Consider the following 20,011-nt stretch of genomic DNA (forward strand, 5'->3'; position numbering starts at 1 on the left):
TTGATGGTGATTGGAATGTGCCCCAGAAGGAGAGACTGAACCTGAAGCCCATATCTCCCTACAGGGGCCTATAGGCTCAATCTAGCCTTAGAAGAGTCTCTATGAATGGGAAAGGTTTGTTGCTATTTGTTTTGTTTTGCTTATTTTGTTTTGAGAAGCAGTCTACAGAAAAAAAAAAAAAGTTCAACTCTTGAAAAGGATTTGCTCCAGTTACACCAAACTCTTTGTAGCTCAGTTTGTTTGGATCCATTTTGATCATCCTCCTCACCCTACCCTTTTAATCTTGTCTCCCATCATATTCGGGCCCACTCTTTTCTCTTCTCTCCAATGGCCAAACATTCAGGCTTTCTTCTCTTACCTCCTAGCCGTTGCCCAATTGCCCACAAATATTGAGAATTGTTTTAAGCTCCAAGCAAGGACTCATCTTTTCTGGGACAGTTTCCTTAAAATTGACCTCTCTCATACAACTGCCTCAGGCCATTCCTCTCTCTCTAATTCTCACTTTTGTGATCATTGTTTTATCTGCATCTGTTTTCTGTTTAGTTCCCAAATATTACGTGAGTCCTAGAGAGCCTCTCGTCTTTATCATATGTCCAAGAAATGCTTGTTGATTGACTGAATACCCCAGGTGCCACAAAGGAAAGTTCTTTCAGGATCATAGCTGGGTATTTTTTTAATTTTAAAAAAAATATTGAATAAAGAAGATAATATGATCTGACTGATCTTTCTGAGATTTTCAGGCTCTGTCAACATCTATTTGGAAATAAATTCTTAGGCAATTAGATCATGATATCTTGCTTTCAGAGAGCATAGAGAAATGGATATAAACCTTCAGAAGAAAAAAAAAAAGATGTGAAGGCTAGAGCTGGAATTTGACTGTCTTGGTCATGTTGGGATATTGCAACACATAGAAAATTCAAAGGCTGAAGAAAGGAAAAGTTTGCTTGGATGGATACAAGTCAAAACAGTGGATATGCTCTCTATGTTGCTTATCCTTGGGTCAGATCCTTAACCTACCTTCCCAGTCACAGTGGCCACAAGAGAAGTTTTCTTTCAGAAGTTTTCTTATTCAAAAGTGTCTTATTGCAGGGCCCCTGGATGGCTAGGTCAGTTGAGTATCTGACTCTTGATTTCGGCTCAGGTTATGATCTCAGGGTGCTGGGCTCCGCGCTCAGCAGGGAATCTGCTTCAGGGTTCTCTCTCCCTTTGTCCCTCCCCCAGCATATGCGTATGCATACACACACACACACACACACACACACACGTGTGCGCTTGCTCTCTCTCACTCTTTCTCTCAAATAAATAAACAAATCTTTTAAAAAGTGTTTCATTGCAAGAAGTTCAAGGATGTCTGTGCCAGTGATTCAGGTTGAGACTTCAGATCCCATGTAAATTTAAATTCTTGATCTCTTTCAGACTTTCCAATTAGCACTTGTTCTTGTCCTAAATGGATTTCTGGCTCAAATATGTTCCTTATGTTTTAGTCGTTTAATTAGCATCATTTTTCTTACAACTTTTTCTTGATATGGTAGTTTTAAAATATGTACACAAGTTTTTTGACATTTGTTCCTCCAAAAGGGAGAGTTTCCCTTATATGTAGACTGGACATAGTTGCTCATTTATAATAAATGTAGAATATGACAGAAGTGATTGTATGTAGCTTCTGAGCCTCAGTCATAAAAAGCACTGTGGCTCTCTCCTTGCTCTCTCTCTTGGGTTACTCACTCTGGGTAAAGCCAACCACCATGTCTGTCATGAGGCCATTCAAGCAGCCTTGTGGAGAAGTCCATATGGCAAGGAAGTAATGCCTCCTGCCAGCAGCTAGAATAAACTTCCCAGGCTATGGGTGAGCCATCTTGAGAAGAGATGCTCCAGCCCCAGTGAAACCTTCAGATGACTGTGTCCTGCCTGACATTGTGACTGCAGCCTCACGAGAAACTCCGCACCAGAATCACACATCAAAGCCATTCATAGATTCCCACAGAAACTGTGTGAGATATAATAAAGGTTTATTGTTCTAAGGTCACTAGTTTTGGGGGTAATTAGTTTCGGTAATAGATCATATACTTCGTGTCACTTCCTGGTGATCTGCAATTTGGTAAACAGAAAGATGAAGGGTCTAGGAATATCCCAGCTGGTCTCAAAACACTGATTATTTGGAGGCAAACATATACTAAATGGTTGACTTTCTCTCTGTTTTCCCCATTTGGCATCTGTGATAATGCCGGTTGTGGCAACCTATGGGTAAAAGAATATGATTTTCCTTTAGTAATCTTTCTCTTAGCAACTGTTGCCTTAAAGAAGATGCCTGGAGATTTAAAGGAGGAAAGGTTCTTTAGACACAATAGTGTGAGTAGTAAAAAGAAAGAACTCCACAGGCACCTGGATGGCTCAGTGGTTGAGCATCTGTCTTTGGCCCAGGTCATGATCCCATGATCCCAGGGTCCTGGGATGGAGCCCCACATTGGACTCCCCACAGGGAGCCTGCTTCTCCCTCTGCCTATGTCTCTGCCTCTCTCTGTGTGTCTTTCATGAATAAATAAAATCAAGAAAGAAAGAAAGAAAGAAAGAAAGAAAGAAAGAAAGAAAGAAAGAAAGAAAGAAAGAAGAAAGAAAAAGAAGGGAGGGAGGGAGGAGGGAGGGAGGGGGGTGAGGGAGGGGGGAGGAGGAAGGGCTGGACAGCCTTCGAAGGCAAGGAAGCTTCCTTACCTGCCCGCCTCCCACTCCCTCCCTCCCCTCCCCCTCCCTCCCTCCCGCCCTCCATACCATAAAGAAAGAAAAAGAAAAAAAGAAAGAAAAGAAAGAAACCAGACTAAATGTCCATAGTCTTGAGGTTATTCTCAGCTCTACCACCTGCGATTTCTGTGATCATGGGCAAGTAATTTCACTGCTGTGACTTCAGCTTCCTCATATGGGGAAAGAAGAGTCAGAATTAGATCCAGTCCCATTAGATCTAGTCCCATAGAATGCCATTTCCTCACAAGGTTAACAGGCATTATATTAAAAAAAAAAAGGTTCTGAGGTTAAGTAGGTGTGGAAGTCAGTGGGTTAAAGCTAAGCAGATTCCCTACTGCAGGGTTTCACAAGGGCTCTAATATCCTAATGTGAATCCCTTCTCTTGCCCAAATGTATTTGACCACTTTGTTCTTTATTGTTTTCAGCAAAGCATTATGTGGATCTAAATCATTTTTGGAACACACTTTGGAACATGCTAAACTGATGCTTTCTATGGTTCCTTCTAGCTGTAATGCTTGCTGTATGTTACTAAATATGCCCTTTTCCCAAAGGCATCTTGGTGGGGCAGCTCTGCTGTCTGAATCCTGAAGCAGTATCTCACCCATTCAATAATTCATGACTGTTCTTGTTTTCATTTTCCAAACATCACTTCTGAATCATAGGGTCTACAATCCATCCTTCTCTGAGTGAGAAGTAGAGGAAGGTAAGAAGAAGCCAGTGTATAATAGGCCCTTTTGCTCAATCAGTGTTTGTTAACAACCCATAAGAAATCATGTTGACAATTCTAGGGATCTCGGATCAACTGAAATAAAGGAAAACGTGACTGGATAGAGTCACTTGGCACCCAGCATTTCCTTCCAGTAGGCCTTCCTGTATTGCAGAGTCTAGAAGGCTAAAAACACTTCCCAGATAACCTTTGCCATCAGGAGGCTGCATACAAATTTGGGTTCCGCCAAAGAGCTGCACTTGCAAGGGACACGGAGGGCAGAAGAAAAGCAGAAGCTTGGTGCTACTTACTCGGGCAAGCAAGCTCGTGAGGACTGAGTCTGTCCAGAGGTAGTTGCTACGGCAACTTTATAAGCATCAAGTTCTGTATAGTAACTCCATTCCTTTTAAAAATACCTGGTGGTTTCCATTCTCCACTAAGCTCTGACCGACATGCTCTCCTTACAGAAATTATGGGAGATTCCCATGAGGCTCGGCATGGGGCTAATTTGGGTCTGTCACATATACCACAGGGCAGACTGTGATAGCTGTGCTTGTTCCTGAACTTCATAGAGAAGTAGGGTTCTTTCCCTCATCACAGTGAGGCCAGCAAAGCCCCAGCAGCCCATACTCGAAGGTGTTCTGATAGCCACCAGCAGAGAGCCACTAAAAAACACTAGGGAGCCTCCTTCCCTTTGACAAAAACCTCTCATGATTCCTATGAGCACAAAGATTCCCCTACCTCACATTTGGCTGAAAATGTGTCATCAGCACTTTACACCTCCCAAAGAAGAAAAATGTCAAAAATAATAGTTCTCTCTGAATCTGCTGGAAATTTTTTAGGAAAAAAAATCAGTATGAAGTGCTAAAGAATATTTAGATCCTCTTTATTTTTTGCATATGATGGTACTTACATTTTTTACGAAGCCTGTGAAACTGAATTCTACTTCCCTTGCATTTGTTCCATTTCAGAGCCCTAGAGTCAAGAGTGAATGTAGGCATTGCATCCATCATCGTTTAAGCAGAGGAAGTACTCAACAGACTTGCTGAGGACACTAGTAGATAAAACTGCAGAGCTCCAGTTGAAGTGGAGTTGGTCTGTGTCCCCTCAACTTCTCCACAGTTCAGCTAATTCTTCCCTTCCTAAGATGGCTCCTAGGCAGGGGTTCTAAAGCCACTGGAGTTATAAGACCACAGTTTGAAAACTCTGTCATTTGGGATGCCTGGGTGGCTCAAAAGCATCTGCTTTTGGCTCAGGGCATGATCCTAGGGTCCTGGGATCGAGTCCCACATCAGTCTTCCCATGGGGAGCCTGCCTCTCTCTCTGTGCCCCTCATGAATAAATAAAATCTTAAAAAAAAATAAAAAGAATATGCTCTCATTTTATAGATAAGGACACTGAGGCCCAGAGAAGCATGGTGATTTGCTCAAAGCCACACAGCTTCTATGTGGCAAATGTAAGGCTCAAATCCAGATTTTTCTGTGCCCACTTAGGTCAAAGTTCTTCCCACTAAATCATACTTGCCTCTGGTCTTACTTGTCCAAGTGTCCAGACTTCAAGGACTAGCTGAATTCCCACCTTCATTGTGATGTCTCAGCCTACACTGATTGCTACTTTTCTTAGGTTCTACTAAGTCTTACTGCCTGGGCCTCTCACCAGGCAGTCTATTACTTCCTTTATCTTTTTTACTTTTTTCTTCTTTCTTCTCTGAGATTTAAAATTCCTATGGGTATATCCCCTTTATCTACTTCTGAATATTGCAGAAAATACCATGTGCATTCTTGGAACACTGCCCATAGATAATGATTAAAACCATGACTAGCAGAGACTATAATTGTTCCCTAATATTCATTCTTTCATTATTCCTTTTATTAGTAGCACCTAAGTTTAGCTGAATATATGGCTGCTGGCTAGAAATTGTTTCCCAGATTTTCTTGCAACCAAGCATGGCCATGTAACTAAGTTGTGTTTAATAAGATGTGAATAGGAGTAATGTGAACTCCCAGTCATTTTCTTAAAAGGACACTGCTCACTCTTCTCTTTACCAAAGGAGGTCCTTTTCCCCTTGAACTTGGCTGAGGTGGTAAAATAGCTTCAACCATGAGGAAGAGGGCAATACTCTTTGGGATAATGGAACCAGAAGATACAGGAAACCTTAGTGCTCAGATAACTTCATGGAGCAAAGCCACCCAGTCTGCCCACCTACCTCTCCGCTCCTATCCAAAAGAGAAATAAATGTTTATCTTTCAGAGTTTTTTTTTTGTTACAGCAGCTTGCCACATTCCTTAACTAAAATAATGTAACTATAATAATATCTTCTGTCCTAGTTTATACTTTGTAACAAAGCAGATCATATTTGGGTTACCTAGGTGGTTCCGTTGGTTGAGAAACCAAGAGAAACCTCTTGGTTTCTGCTCAGATCATGATCTCATGCAGGTTATGATCTCAGGGTAATGAGATCGAGCCCCATGTGGCTCTGCACTCAGCAAGGAATCTGCTTGAAGATTCACTCCCTTCCTTCCCTCCCCGCCCCAGACTCACACATGCACACTCGCTCTCTCAAAAAATAAAAAATAAAAAAATAAAAAACCCAAACAGATCATACTTGCAGTACATCTTGTAAAGTAGTAAGTAAAATTCTGATATAAAATTATTGGACCTAAAAGAGAGAAGACCCATTAACAGGTATGCCTGACTCCCTTAGTAAAATGTACTGAACACCTACAATATGCTAGGGACAGAGAAGGACATTGATATTGAGAGAACACTCTCAACCACTGTGTGATCTCATTCCCTCAGCCCAATATTCCCATGATATGAGTATTTTCATTCACATATCATAGGTGAGGAAACTGAAACATAGGAGCCTAACTCCCTTGTGCATGTTGATTTTATCTGGTAGGCAGTGAGCTTATTCATTCCCAGGCCTACCGACCCTAGACCCTAGAGTTCGTGCTCTTCTCACCCCACTTCCGAGGCTCAGCACCTGTGGCTACTGCCCTTCAGGGCCTCACAGATCAAGTGAGGACAGACTCAGAAGCAATTAACTCTACCTGTATTAGAGACCTAACCAACACAATTCTGAGGTGTTCAAGGAAAGAGCAATTAATTCTAACCTAGGGGACTGGGAGGGATTTTTGCGGAGAAATCTCATTTGCACTGACCTTTGAGACACTAGCAGATGTGGATAAACAAAGAAGAGAGAAAGACACGGCCAACCAAGGGGCCAGCATGAACAAAGACAAAGACAGACAGGAAAGTAGAATGCATGTGGGAAATGATGAGCAGCCCATGTGAATGGATGGTGAGGGGCTTCACGGGAGGAGATGGGGCTGAAAGTCAGGCCAGGGCCAGACCAGAGAGGCCTTGTGTTCCAGGAGAAAGCTGTGATGCTGCTTTTTAAGCAACAAGGAATAACAGATGTTTGAGGAGGCATGTCATGTAACCTAGCACATGTGCCAGCATGAAGGAACAGGCAAGAGACAAGGCTGAGCATTCAGGCTACTGCAGAGCCATCCAGGCAACAGCTGATGAGGGCCTGAACAGAAGGCAGCACGCAGATGTAGGGGGTGCAGCCAGGCTGTGGGGTTGTGTACCAGCCCTCTGAATCCTAGCAGCCAGGGACATGCCTGATAACAGAGTCTCTACAAAACTGGCTGCAAGGCTCATCTCCAATTTTCTACTCAAATTACTTTCTTCTGTTTTCACTTTCAGTGAAGAGGGTTTCTTTGGGGGCTGTGTGTGTGTGTGTGTTTGTGTGTGTGAAGTATTGTAGTTAAGATAAAGCAAGAGTGGAAGACCCCGGGTCCCATCACCCCCAGGGCAGCACACACAGGGCCACAGCCCTCTCCTGACTGGCATTCAGCTTCAGCCATCACTCTCATTTTTAAGTCAAACTCCCACCAACACACATATAAAATAAATTCCAGCATCACACACCTCTCACCTTCTCAGTGTGCAATGGGCCTGTTTTCTGGCTTCTGTATTCTTGGGGAAGTGGTTGAGCTTCCTAGCATACAACTGTGGTAAACAGTAAGAGTCCTATGGAAAACTGTGATAGCAGATTTCTTGGGAGCTGTAAGGCAAAGGGCAAGGCAGCAAGCAGTGATGGAAAGTGTGTGTATAACCCTCCTATACCCTCTTACCCCAGCACACATTGAGGTTTCTCTTTCATGATTGTTTTTAGCCTCTTTTTCCTTTCCAACCACCGACCACTCAATTCTTTGAGGGAAAATTAACATTCATTATGCAATTTATCTCCCTCCTTTTAATCCAGAGTGTCTGTCTCCAAGGTCCCTACTCAATAATTAATGTTTGTTCTCATTTCCCATTCTCAAGAGCATCTATTCTTGAACTGTAGGGTCAACAATTAACACTAATTATGGCTTTTCCTCTCTCTAGTGTTGGTTCTTAGAATCCCAAGTTGCCCTGCTCAGCCTAAGTTATGTGTGTGCACACGGCTGTGTCTGTGCACTCCAGGGAGGAAAAACACCCAGGAACAGGCTTTTCCAAGCCCACCACAGTTTAGCAAATCAATAAAAACGAACATTCTTTTTTTGGCAACCTGTCTAGGGTATTTATCATCCATAATGAGACAATGAAGCATGCATACATACATACATACGTGTATTTGGATATGAGTTGGAGGGGCAATTAGAAGATCTCAAAGTCTTTTCCAGGTTGAATTTTCTATGATTTCTCCCTCACTTTTCCTTCCTATTGGTATCTCTTCAATACCTCATATACCCCAAACCCCTAACCACCCGCCCCCACACACACTCCCAAATTTCCCATTAAAAACTATTCTTCTATCTCAGATCCATTCAGTTGACCTCTTTGCCATCTATCATCACCACCCCCTTCCCTTAACTGTTTTTCTCTGGAACATCATGCAAATTCTCCTCATTCATTGAAACAGCATTGTTTTAACTAGTTTTCATTTTGACTGACAAGGACAGCCAGGAAAATAATTCTCGCCCAAGGTAACTTTAAGAGATTGAAAAAAAAAATTAGGGCTGTGCAGAAGCCTGTCTGTCCTCTTGGCTAGAATCAGATGGGCTAGAATCCCTCCTGTCCCCCCTGGTCCAACCCTTGTATTTGTGCTACAGCTGCAGGCTGGGGCTCCTCACACTTGTCTGTCATCCCCCTATTGCTGCATGCACTGGGGCCCCACAGCACATCTGCTGTTCAAATCTGGGCATCTCCTCACAGCATGTGTCAAGCATTAACTATTTCATGCTCTTACTCCATCAAAAGTTCCCCTCTCAGAATTTCAGCATCACAGTCCCTACAGGATTTCACCCTTAAACATCTTAAATAAAAGTATTATTTTCTTCCAGGCTTTTAAAATCCCAGATCAACCTTCTCTCCATGATAGCATCAACAGATTTTTTTTTAAAAAACCATTCAATTTATTATGAGGCTTAAGCATCAAAGCTCCACTTGGTTTTCCCTTGTCTTGAGGTAAGAAAAATAGCTTTTTTTCAAGACATTTTCACACTCATAGGTAAAACCCCTATTGTTTTTCAGCCTATGAATCTGTCAATTCAAATACCAGCCATGAAAAGGAGGGGTCTAGTATTCAGCGTCCCCTAAGAAGTAAGATTTTTCTCTAAAAAAGTCACCTCTACTTCTCCTCTATATCATGTGATTCGCATACACATTATTTTATACTGAGACCTCCAGAAACATGCAATTTCTCCCCTAATATAGCAATAAGTAGGGAAGAGGATTCACTTCTTGGAGAGCCTCAGAAATGTGGTATCCTCAGGAGTTACTCATGGGTAGCCCCGTGTGCTGTGGCCTGAGTATAAATATTAGGCGAGAAGAGGAGCTAGACCAAGTACTTGTGCTTAGCAGGCCCAGTAAAAATCTGCAGGGGTGTCCTATGGGTTCCGCAGGTCATATGCTGCACAATTCACATTATAATGAGGTGGATGTTGCACAGCTCAGCCTGCGCCACCACAAATGAGGAAAGTATCTGGAAAACACTCTTGAACATGTATTCTAAATGGAGGACTGAGGCCAGTACTACTTCTTCCAAGCTCCCTTTTATACTTCATTCCCCCATTTAGAAAGAAGCAAAAACTAGGAGTGTAGGTTGACTTTGTAGCTCATCCTCTGTCTACCACCATTGCTGCTTCTGCCTCAGACCGGGGGAAAGGATGATTATGTAGAGACCTTCCCTCTCTCCTAAAAATCGTCTTTGATTAATAGAGAAATGTGTGTGGTCTTCCTCACTGCTTATTTTGGGGCAGGCAGCAATGAATCCTGAATGAGGGACCTGCTATAGTGACAGGAAGCAATGTCACAGATGGAGTGCTGGAGCCAGAGCTGAGGGGAAGGAATTGTTTTTGCCAGAGACTACAAAACTAGAAAGAGAAAAGGCACAATCATACGCTTGCCAATCTCAAAATCTGTAAGCAGAGAAGTAGTTGAGAGCCTGGCATTCTGCATTACGCCTCCTGCCATTCTCCTTGGATGGACATCCTGACCATGGTGGGAAGTTTCAGTGTCAGTTCTGTTCTTTTTCACTTGTTGGTTGGAACTGGGCCAGAACAGCTCTTAATAGGAGCCCTCTAGTAGTGAAGGAGGATGATAATGATGATGATGGAGATGATAGCTATCATTGTTATCTATCTTTGATATGCCAAACATTTGTGCTGAGGGCATTACATTCATTATTTTACTTCGTCCTTACAGCAATGATATGAGGTAAATTCTATTGCTATCCTCATATTTCATCTAGGATGATGTGACTCAGAGAGGTTAAGTGACTTGCCCAAGGTAAATGGGCACACAGCTAAATGGCTGTGATTTGAACCCCAGAAGCCTGCATTTTTATCACAATGCATGTTTAGCAGTGATGTCAATGTAAACAGGCATGTTTCCATCTGACAAAATGGAGCCTTTGGAAGTTCCTGATTTTATAAGCCATACAAATAAATGGTTTCTGTTGTACATCCTTTTCTCCCCCAACTCCCCTTACTTAGCATCAGACACCCTTTGGTGGGTAACACTGAAAATGATTTGCAACTTTTAGAGACATAAGAAGAGAAGAAGCTAAAAAAAAAAAAAAAAAAAGTAGGAATAATTTGGGAGAAGCCAAACTCTTGAGACAGATTTTCTAGGAAGAGAGGCCATAACAGGGTAGCTCTCCAGACCAAAAACATTCTTACTAATATGGCCAAAAATGTTATAATTTCACTTCATTCTACTATTAAAATCTTATTAATAGATTCACTTTGAATTCAGAAGTATTCTCTTAAAAGGTTGATACTTCTGATAATAGTCATTCACCCTTTAGTTTAAAAAAATTATTTGATCAGATGGCTGTCCTCTTGCAACCTACCTGAGAACTAGCTGCTTTGAGGGACTAAAAATTCTGACAGAGATAGGAAGAGAGGTGGGTAATTTCAGAGTGAAGAGAGGTTTAAGCATTGAAACATGCATGGCTAGTTGACTGCCTTAGAGGGCTTAGATGAACAGAAACAGCTATATAGAGAAGAAGGCACAAGAAAAAGAAAAGTACAGAAAGGGAAATGGTAGAGTGCCAACGACAAACTTGGACTATTTCAGAATTGCCCCATGGCAAGCTCTATATTCAGGGAAAGAAAAGAAAAAGGTTCATTTCCTCTTTTCTCTACTTCTAGTAGCTAGAAGACCTTAGGCTCATGCAAATCTCTTTATTTCCAAGCTTTTGAATATACTGTTGCCTCTGCCGAGAATACAATTCTTCATCTCTTCCTACCCCCTGTCATTTTTTAGAATTGCAGTAAAATATATACAACATAAAATTTGCCATTTTAACAATTTTTAAGTGTACCATTCCGTACCATTGAGTAGATTCTCATCATGGTGCAACCAATTTCCAGAACTCTTCTTGCAAAACTGAGATCCTATACCCCTTAAATAACAACTCCCCCTTCCAATGGGACCGCTCACATAGGCTAGAGAACCTCTTTCAAGGCTTAGATGTAGGAAATATTTGTTCCTTTGATTTGCTCAATAACCTTAACAAAAAATTCTTGCATCTCTTTGGCCTTAAAATTACCATTTGTTTTTAAGAAAATGGATATAACAGTATTCTGAAAATATTTGATACTCCCTGCAACTGGGTTCAAAGAGCAATTTAAGACATCTATTCACTGGAATTATCTATAGATCTTTCACAACTCTTTGTTTTCTTTTTGATCATTTGGTTTTAATGACTATTTTCAGGAAAAATGATAGGATTATAAAGAATTATATAATGGTGGGCTTTGGGTATTTGTGAACTTGAAGGTCAGCTTCAACTATTTGCAAATGACTTCACAAATCAGTGACACATACAATATGTCATCTTACAGAGGCATGGAATCAAATCAAAGCTTTAAGGCTGGAAAACAAAAGACCATCACTAAGCTAGTGAGTTCACCTTGCTCTCCTCTGAGCACCCATAGCTCACTGTTGTGATCTATATTCACTACAACACCTGCAATTGCTCTTGTGAAGTTATTTTTCAAAAAGAGGAATACTGATTCTTTTTATATAAATATTGCTAAATGGCCCTAAATAGAAGGCCAACTGCTGGAGCTGATGATAAAAATAAGAGAAAGTGATGTGGTCTAACATTTTTATGATTCTCTGGAAAAAAAATAATTTTATAAATCACCCTAACCCTTTATTTATAGACTCATTAAGAACTTGAAGAACTCCTCTTCTTTTTATTGGGAATATGAAATACACTAGAGGTATTCACAAATCTAAGGATTCTTGAAATTCTCAGAATGTGAGAATAGCCACAAATAGCTATTCTTCTAAATAGCCAGAATCTGCTGTTCACTTACTGTATAATATGCACAAGGGGTCAGGGCCTTGTTCAAGCAGTGAAGTAACGTTTAGCACAATGCATTTTAAGGCTGGTATGGATTTTAAGGTATGGTAGGGTGTGTATGTATGAGTGTGTGAGTATAGTACCAGTTATATCTTTCAACCTATAATAAAGTTTAGAATATTATTTTTTCTTCTGTCAGAATGACCAAAAAATTATAACTTTTATTAACTAGTAATCCATAAATACTCCTTTCCATTTCCTCATGCCTCTGACATTTGTGGCATAAAGAAGCATGAGGCTTTTCTTTAGGATTTTTTTTCTCCTAGCTTTTTTCACACATTTTCCTGTGGCCTATGGCTTTTCATTTACTGTTGTCTTAGTTCTCTACAATTCCTTATTTGAAAAAATAATGAAGTCACAAGCATTGGAAAATGTCCAATAGAGAGTGAGTCTGTTTTACAAAGCACATAGAATTGCTTATTCATTTATTCATTAAACAAACACTAAGGGACCATCTACTAATGCATATACTGGGGTAGGCACATGAATACAGTTGAGAAACAAAGTCCATGCCTTCGTGTTGTCCACAGTAGATTATGGTGACAGCTATAAATAAGTACAGACTAACTCAGCCTTTGAGAAGGCTTTTGGAATGACTTTCTAAAGATATATGTAGGAACTAGCCAAGTGAAGAAGAGGAAGGGATGCTCCAGGGAAAGGGACCACCTTAAGGTTAGAGAACATGGCGACATGGGAGAAGTGTAAGCAGCTTATAATCACTGGCCCCCAGGGCACAGGAAGAGAAGAGAGTGGGGAAAAGTGCAGTTAGCTAGTGAGGTAGGCAAGAGCTAGATTATGAAAAGCCATAGTAACAACTGAGAAATTTATCCCAAAGATTGTGAGATCCTATTTATGCAGGATCTCACAATTAATATAACCAGATTTTTATTTTAGAGAAATGACTCTTCCAACTATCTGAAAAATGGATTGAAGGGGGTAAGCCCAAAGGCTAGAAGACCAGACGTCTATACTTATTTGAGAAGGAGTGACCAAGAATAGTATCTCTCATAGAATTAAGATCACCACTCGAGGGGCACCTGGGTGGTTCAGTGGTTGAGCATCTGCCTTTGGCTCAGGTCGTGATCCCAGAGTCCTGGGATCGAGTCCCGCATCAGGCTCCCCATGGGGAGCCTGCTTTTCCCTCTGCCTATGTCTCTGCCTCTCTCTCTCTCTGTGCCTCTCATGAATAAATAAATAAAATCTTAAAAAAAAAAAAAAAAAAGATCACCACCTGAATTGAATTGGTTGGCCACTTTGTAGCTCCACCTTCAGCCATTCTTGTTAATTCTCTTCTTCCTCAGTCTTCCATCACAGGTATCCTTATTAATCCCACAATGTATCTTGAATGAAGGGTTTCTTGTGCAGTTGATATTTTATTGCTACAAAACTTGAATTTAGATTCTGCCGTCTAGCTTGCCTTCCATTCTGGGTTTGGTAAACTGCCATGTACCTTTGGACCTCTCCATAAAAAATAATTTATGAACTTTTGGGAGAACTTGGTGTTCCCAAAGCTAAATCCAAACCCTTGAGACTGAACTAGACTTGGTCTAAGAAGATATAAGCAAGTAAAAGAACTCTTATTCCAACTTGTAAGAAAAATACTGCCCTTGCATTTACTAGGCATTTCCATATTCAAATTCAGACCAATGTATATCTTCTAGATGAATCTACTTGGCTCCTTTAATAGAGCTCTTTGGGGTATGTCTTTAGCTTGGAGATTTTCTCAGGTCTTGAGTAACTGTTTGATATGCCCATCTCACTCTCCTCTTCACCCAAGATTTAAAGTAAAAAATGTGTAGCATAATCAAGGTCTTAAATCTTATCCCAATAATTTGATAATGACAATACCAAAAGGCCATCTTGGGTCTTGGTTTCCTGCATTAAACAATCAGATCAAGATTTATTATAACACGTCAAACACTCCATAGATCATAGGCATCTTGAGTCATATCATATAAAATAAAGTATTTTTAGATATCATACTTAAGAAAAGGTCAGCAAGGCTATGTAAAGGCACCAGAATTATCTTCCTTTTATGGTTTAGTTCATACTGGAAGATTTTTTAAATTAATCTGGAATTTGCCTTTGGATTTTCCATTTTTGACCACAAATACAAAACCATGAAGGTAAAAAAGCTGACTTTCAGGACTCCTCCCATTGGCTTCTGCTAGGGTCAGCAGGTCCATGTGTAAAGCTGTGAGAAGGCAGAGTGCTTTCTGAGATCTGTTTGGCAGTAGATATATCCCCTCTCCAATGAGGAACCACTGCAAATTATGGGGGAAGTGTCATGAGAGCATACTAGGGATCAAAGAGTACTCATCCCTCAGAAATGACATGTGTGGGAAAAGGCCCTAAACATATTTAAATGTACCTCCAAAAGCTACTGCCCTTGTAACCACAGAATGTTTGGCCACTTTGGAGCCTGTGGGTCTGATGTCCTTTCCCAAGCCCTGACACACAACCACGAAGTCAGGTGGCCTAGTCTGCCTGATAAGATGACTTTTTAGTTTAGTCTCTATTCTGATACCAATGAGACCCACCAGAGTATCCCATACCAAGGGAAATAAGCATTCTGAAACAATGGGAATAAATAGGACTATATTTCATTTTTATCAAAACAACAAACAAAGACAACTTGGGAATTAAACATCATCAACATAGGTTTAAATAGAAGGAAATTTTAAGGCACCCTATTCCATGCTAGAATCAGATGCTCTTTCCTGCTTTTGAGTGTTTGGTGAAGGATCCCATGATTTGAAAAAGGCAGAGGAGTTTGGGATGAGACCCCAACTTGTAAGGGTCATCTCTGAAACAGCCTGATTATCTGGTGGGAATGCTATCTCCTTGCTAAAAGCCTGTGGTTAGATTAATGCTAGCATTTGAAAATCTGTTCTGGCCTGATGGTGGGCAGCCAGAGAAGGAATGTGTTTTCTGTTTATCTCTTTAGTGGCAGAAATGTTCATCACAGAAAGACTCCGAGCTCCCAGTTTCAGGCAGGCCTGGAAGTTGTGCAGTCTGTAGTCTGTGAATGTACACATCAGCTCGGAATGATGAGAAAGAGCCAGGCCTGTGTTCACAGCCAGTTGCCTGCATTGGGTGATGGGTCAATCAGTTTCTTCAACTTGATAACAAGGGTAGATCCAGCCACATTGTTGGGAGAGGAAGTTTTACCACCCCCATTGCTTTATCTCCCAGGAATGCAGTTTGAGTTGTGTCTCCTCCTTGACAGCATGGACCTCAGTAAATTACCAGGGTCTTGACCCAAGAGATGGAGAAGTCCTAAGCGATTTTTTTAGTCTCCTATCTAAAAATGTGTTTACATTTCTTGAACTCTGGCTGACTGATTCATTCTCCTGGTGTTGCAAGAACTTTCTTTATGCATTAGAATTTATAAGTTTCATTTCTAAAAGACCCAAGTTTCCTTCCAAGCCACAGTGAAGTGAACCTCCTCTCAACACAATTCTGCTGGGCTGGATTTGTCCAAAGGATGGATCATGGCCAAGCAGCTGTGATGTGGCAAGCTCAAGTGAGGCTAATGGAAGGAGTGTGATGTGGAAGGGAAAGCATTAGATACTAAGTCAGGAGATTTGGGTTCAGGTTCTGGTCTTACACTATTTCAAGGACTAGCCTTAAGCCAATCTCTTGAAACCACTCTCTGGGCCTCAGTTTCCCCAGCTGTTTAAATCTGTCCTTTCAAACAAGAACAGGACAGCTGAGAAACAACAGAAAAGGAAAGGTCAGCCCACAAGGAATGAGTAGAAGCTTCAGGTCAAAGAGACAAAGATGCCATGGGCTCTTAAAAGTAGCAAGCATAGAAATAACTTTTTGTTGGACACTCCACCCACACTAGAGACTAAAACCCTTGTCAGTGGAGCCACGTGCTTAGCTAAATCTGTTCTCAAATAAACATTCCTTTATAAACATTAAATTCACTTTCTTAGGAATAAAAAGGAAAACAAAATAAATCCTATCCTTTTGCAGCATGGGGTTGGAGTCTTGGGCTCAAATCATTTCTGAAAACCTCACTTGTTCTACAACCTAAGTTTCCATATCTGTGGAGGGCAGTGGTCATGCAACCACGGAGGACAGTCATGCAGAGTAACACCACATTGTCTGCATGGCACCTGCTTCATGGCAACCTCCGCAATTTTCCTTTGTCCCCTCTCACGAGCCCTACTTTGGCCTTTGCCTTTGTTTTATGTTTCCACTTCTCCTGTAGCCCCCTCACATGAGAAGGGAAAAGGGAAATCTCTGATCTCTCTATCTGGAAGGTTGCAGAAGCATTTTCCTACTTCAGTGAAGTACAATCATGCAAAATTTATATTCAACAGTATCAGCAGATTTTTTTCCATCAATATTTCCTTTTTAATTCCAGCTTTATCTGAATTTTCGTAGCACAAAGAATTTACTTTTTTCTTTGAAAGAGCAATCAAGACAAGAAAAATAGAAATTTGAATATAACTTCTCAACATAACATGGTATTTAGATGGTGCTTATAGAGGGTACAGATGTTGTTTGGCGAGTAAATTCAAATGTCATAGGTGTGTGTTTATAATCTTATACACATGACCTGGATGTGTATGTATATAGTATATAAAAAAATTAATGAGACCTAGATCTGACAACTTTAATCTTTTTTCTCTGTGACTTTCACCATAGCAAACACTGAATCCAGAACCTATCTTCTCACGAATCTTAATGAAATCTCACCTTTGACCCAAAAGCCAGAGAAGCAGGTACAGTATTGACTGAACAGCATGAAACTGGGAGGCAGGATGTTGGGTTCTTGTGCTGGCTTGCTGTGTGACCCTGGGTGAGAGTCTTCATCTCTCTGGACCTCATTTGCCTCATCAATAAAATGAGACAAGTGGATTATAAAATCACAGAGGTTCCTTGGAATGTCAGCTCAACTTGGGCTGTTTTGTGTGGCTCTTCGTGTGCCTGAATGAGTTGAATCAGCCTTTCCCTGACTTCTGCAAAGTCAAAAAGGGAATAAGGAAACACAGAAAGGTATCATCCATCAAGGCAGCTGGCACTAAGACTCTGTGCTAAAGGGTCCATTTTTTCCCATTCAACTCTTATTCCAATGGGGAGGGGGAAGAGTAACAATCAAGGGAAATAAATGTAAGGATACTATGAAGAAAGGAGACAAATGCTTCATTTGGATGGGTCAGAAATATCTATTAGCGTTTCAAGGATGCACATTCACAAATATTTCTAAGTTTGTTCCTTTATTTGAAGCTTTGAGGTTGGGACTCTTCAAATTCACTCTAGAGAGACAACTCAGGGGAATTCTTAGAGCTGTCCCCAGGGTCTCAGAGAACCTGAAGAGAGGCAGCACAGCTCCAGGGCACTCTCAGGTCTCTTCCTGCTGGGCGACAGCCTGGGCTAGGAGAGGGGGCATGACCTCCCTTATCCCTGGCTTCCTGCCACAGCCCGGCTTTCTCCTCTGGCCACACATTCATTAAAAAACAATAATAATAAAAGTAGTTTTGTTTTCCTGTGTGTGCCTAGCTGGGTTCTGAGGAAGGACCTGAACTCTCACTGTTAGAACCCCAGGCCTGGGCCAGGCCTCTGCTGAGGTAAAACACAGCTGAGCTGACCCTTCCTGCTACTGAGGAACCACTGAACCAACGTTTGCTTCTTCTTTTTTTTTTTTTTTTTTTTTTTTTTTTTTTGCATTCCTGCTTTGAAGCCTTTATGAGGGATCTAGAAGGTTTTCTTTTTTAAGAGAGTCTGTGACTAAGGAAAATATAACTATGCTATATTTTGATAATTCCACAATTCCAAAGGCCTTGCAGATGCCTCACATAACCCTAAACATGCTCCAAATTCACACAGCTCCCCTGCCTGTATTTCAGGAGACCTAATATCACCTGCCATAAAAGAGTGGCTCAGTCCTGTCAAATTAAGCCCTAGACCGAATTATTAACCTTGCAGTCAGAAAGGGGGCGCACCAGACCGAGGGCCTTAAACTCTAATCGTACGTAGGCTTCCCCTGTGAAGCTGTGGCCGACCGGCTCACTCTGCGAACTTCGGGGGCCTCTTTCGTGAAGAGGGCCGTTGTTCCCCCACAGAACCGGTGGGTTTGTCCAAGTCGCAAGTAGTCTTACCTCCTTTTCAAGTGGGCCCCAAAAGGAAAGGCATCCGAGGAGACCGTCTAGGGAGCCCCGCCAGCCCCTAAACACAGGGAGAGTGGGGGTGAGGCTGAGGAAGGGGGAGGAGGCTCCCACCCCTCCCTTCTGGAGGCTAATGGCCCTTTATTAGATTAATCACCGACTAAAATTGTAACTACTTCCTCAACTGACTCCATGCAAACGACTAATTTCATGTTGACTATAAAGCATCTGGAAAGGATTTAGAAACAAATTTGTGCCCAGCAGATTTCAGTTCCGTGCCCTGATGGGCCGCGGGCAAACCCAGTGGGCTCCCTGCAGGGTGAGGCAGCTGGGGGGGGGGGCACCCAAGGCTGATCTGCATCCGCATCAGTTTCTACTTTTCTCTCCCTCCCATGAGCCCCTCCCCGACTCGGCCTCTCCCTCGCCCCACGGGGCGCTGGCCGCGGGGCGCAGTGGGGTCACCTAAAGCACTTGCGCTTCTGTGTCGCTGCGCCAGCTGCGGGGACGGGGAAACACGCCACCAAAGCCAGGGAGGGCCGCCTGGGCCTCAGCACGTCTTCACGGCAAGTCACCCGTAGATGCGGGAAACAAGCCCTGACGGGGCTGGGGGCGCGGTGCCGAGGGGGCGAGCCAGGCGCGCCCCGCTTCGCGGGTGGAGGCCCCGGCAGCGGGAGGGCGCCCGCGGCCGCCCCCTAGCGGCCGGACTGGAAACGGCGGCGGCGCGCGGCGGAAGAGCGCGGAGGCCTGAGGCGCCCGCCGGCCCGCGCCTGAGGCGCCCGCCCCGCGCCGCCCGCCCCGCGCCGCCGCCGCCGCGCAGGCCCCCGGGCGGCTCCGCACGCAGGCCTGGGAGCCGCAGCGCCCGCCACGACTTCCTGGGAGGCGGAGGCGCGGGCTGAGCCGCCGCAAGAGGGGGAAGAGACTGCGAGGGCGAACGCGCAGATGAAAAGGGCAGTGAAAAAAGAAAAAGGAGACAAGCAGACATGTTTCAACTGCAAGCTCCCATTTCCTCTTTCAAATGAGCTGCCTCCCCACTGTGAACAGAATCAAGTATTTATGAAGGCATTTTTTGCATATTAATAGCTGCACATGGAGCCTTGCCAGTTCTGAAGTCCTAAAGGTACGATGCCCCCCTATTAATGCGGGTCCTTCGGCCTCCTCACAGGACTTGGTATCCTCCTTCACACTCAGCTTCCTTTCTGCCTCGTGGCTCCTCCTCGGGCCTTTCATTTGATTAAGAGAAATTAGTTCCCGCGGACCGTCGGCGACCAAGGGCTGCTCTTACGGCGGTGGCTGACTTCAATCGCTCGAGAAGCTTCTCCGCTTCCCCAGGGCCTCTCTGTAGAGGCTGCAGGTTGGGTGAGGTGACCAGCACCTAAAAAAAAGTATTAAAATCGTAAATGAAAATTCCAGCAGGAGACGTTAACATATCTATGCTGTAGGCGCAGAAAAAGCAAAACTTAAAAAAAAAAAAGTTTTTTAAAAATTGTGTTCACCACGGCAGCACTATGTCTGCACTGTCTATGCTCCATGAAGATGACGTTGAATTTTACAAGAAAAACATTGAGAACGAGTGAG

At 42.7% G+C, this 20,011-nt stretch overlaps 1 protein-coding gene and 1 long non-coding RNA gene across 10 annotated transcripts in view; one reads left to right on the forward strand and one right to left on the reverse strand.

The window, feature by feature from the left end:
* KIAA2012 (uncharacterized protein KIAA2012 homolog) overlaps window positions 1–20,011 on the forward strand; it is a 130,067-nt gene that overhangs the window by 36,982 nt on the left and 73,074 nt on the right. For all 8 annotated transcript variants that reach the window (XM_038585384.1, XM_038585386.1, XM_038585381.1 and 5 more), the window contains one exon: window positions 16,977–17,053. In XM_038585384.1, coding sequence (XP_038441312.1) covers window positions 16,977–17,053 — 77 coding nt within the window. The remainder of the gene's footprint in view (window positions 1–16,976; window positions 17,054–20,011) is intronic.
* Window positions 1,993–19,099, reverse strand: LOC106558328. Of its 2 annotated transcripts, XR_005385231.1 has the most exons (6): window positions 18,899–19,099; window positions 18,431–18,497; window positions 17,028–17,290; window positions 7,389–7,517; window positions 4,356–4,417; window positions 1,993–2,238 (listed from the first exon to the last, which is right to left on the reverse strand). It is a non-coding gene; the product is annotated as an uncharacterized LOC106558328 (long non-coding RNA). The 2 variants fall into 2 exon arrangements; XR_005385230.1 differs by lacking the exon at window positions 4,356–4,417 and having other exon boundaries at window positions 18,899–19,093.

This window comes from Canis lupus, chromosome 37 (genome assembly GCF_011100685.1).
Source record: "Canis lupus familiaris isolate Mischka breed German Shepherd chromosome 37, alternate assembly UU_Cfam_GSD_1.0, whole genome shotgun sequence".
NCBI lineage: Eukaryota > Metazoa > Chordata > Mammalia > Carnivora > Canidae > Canis > Canis lupus.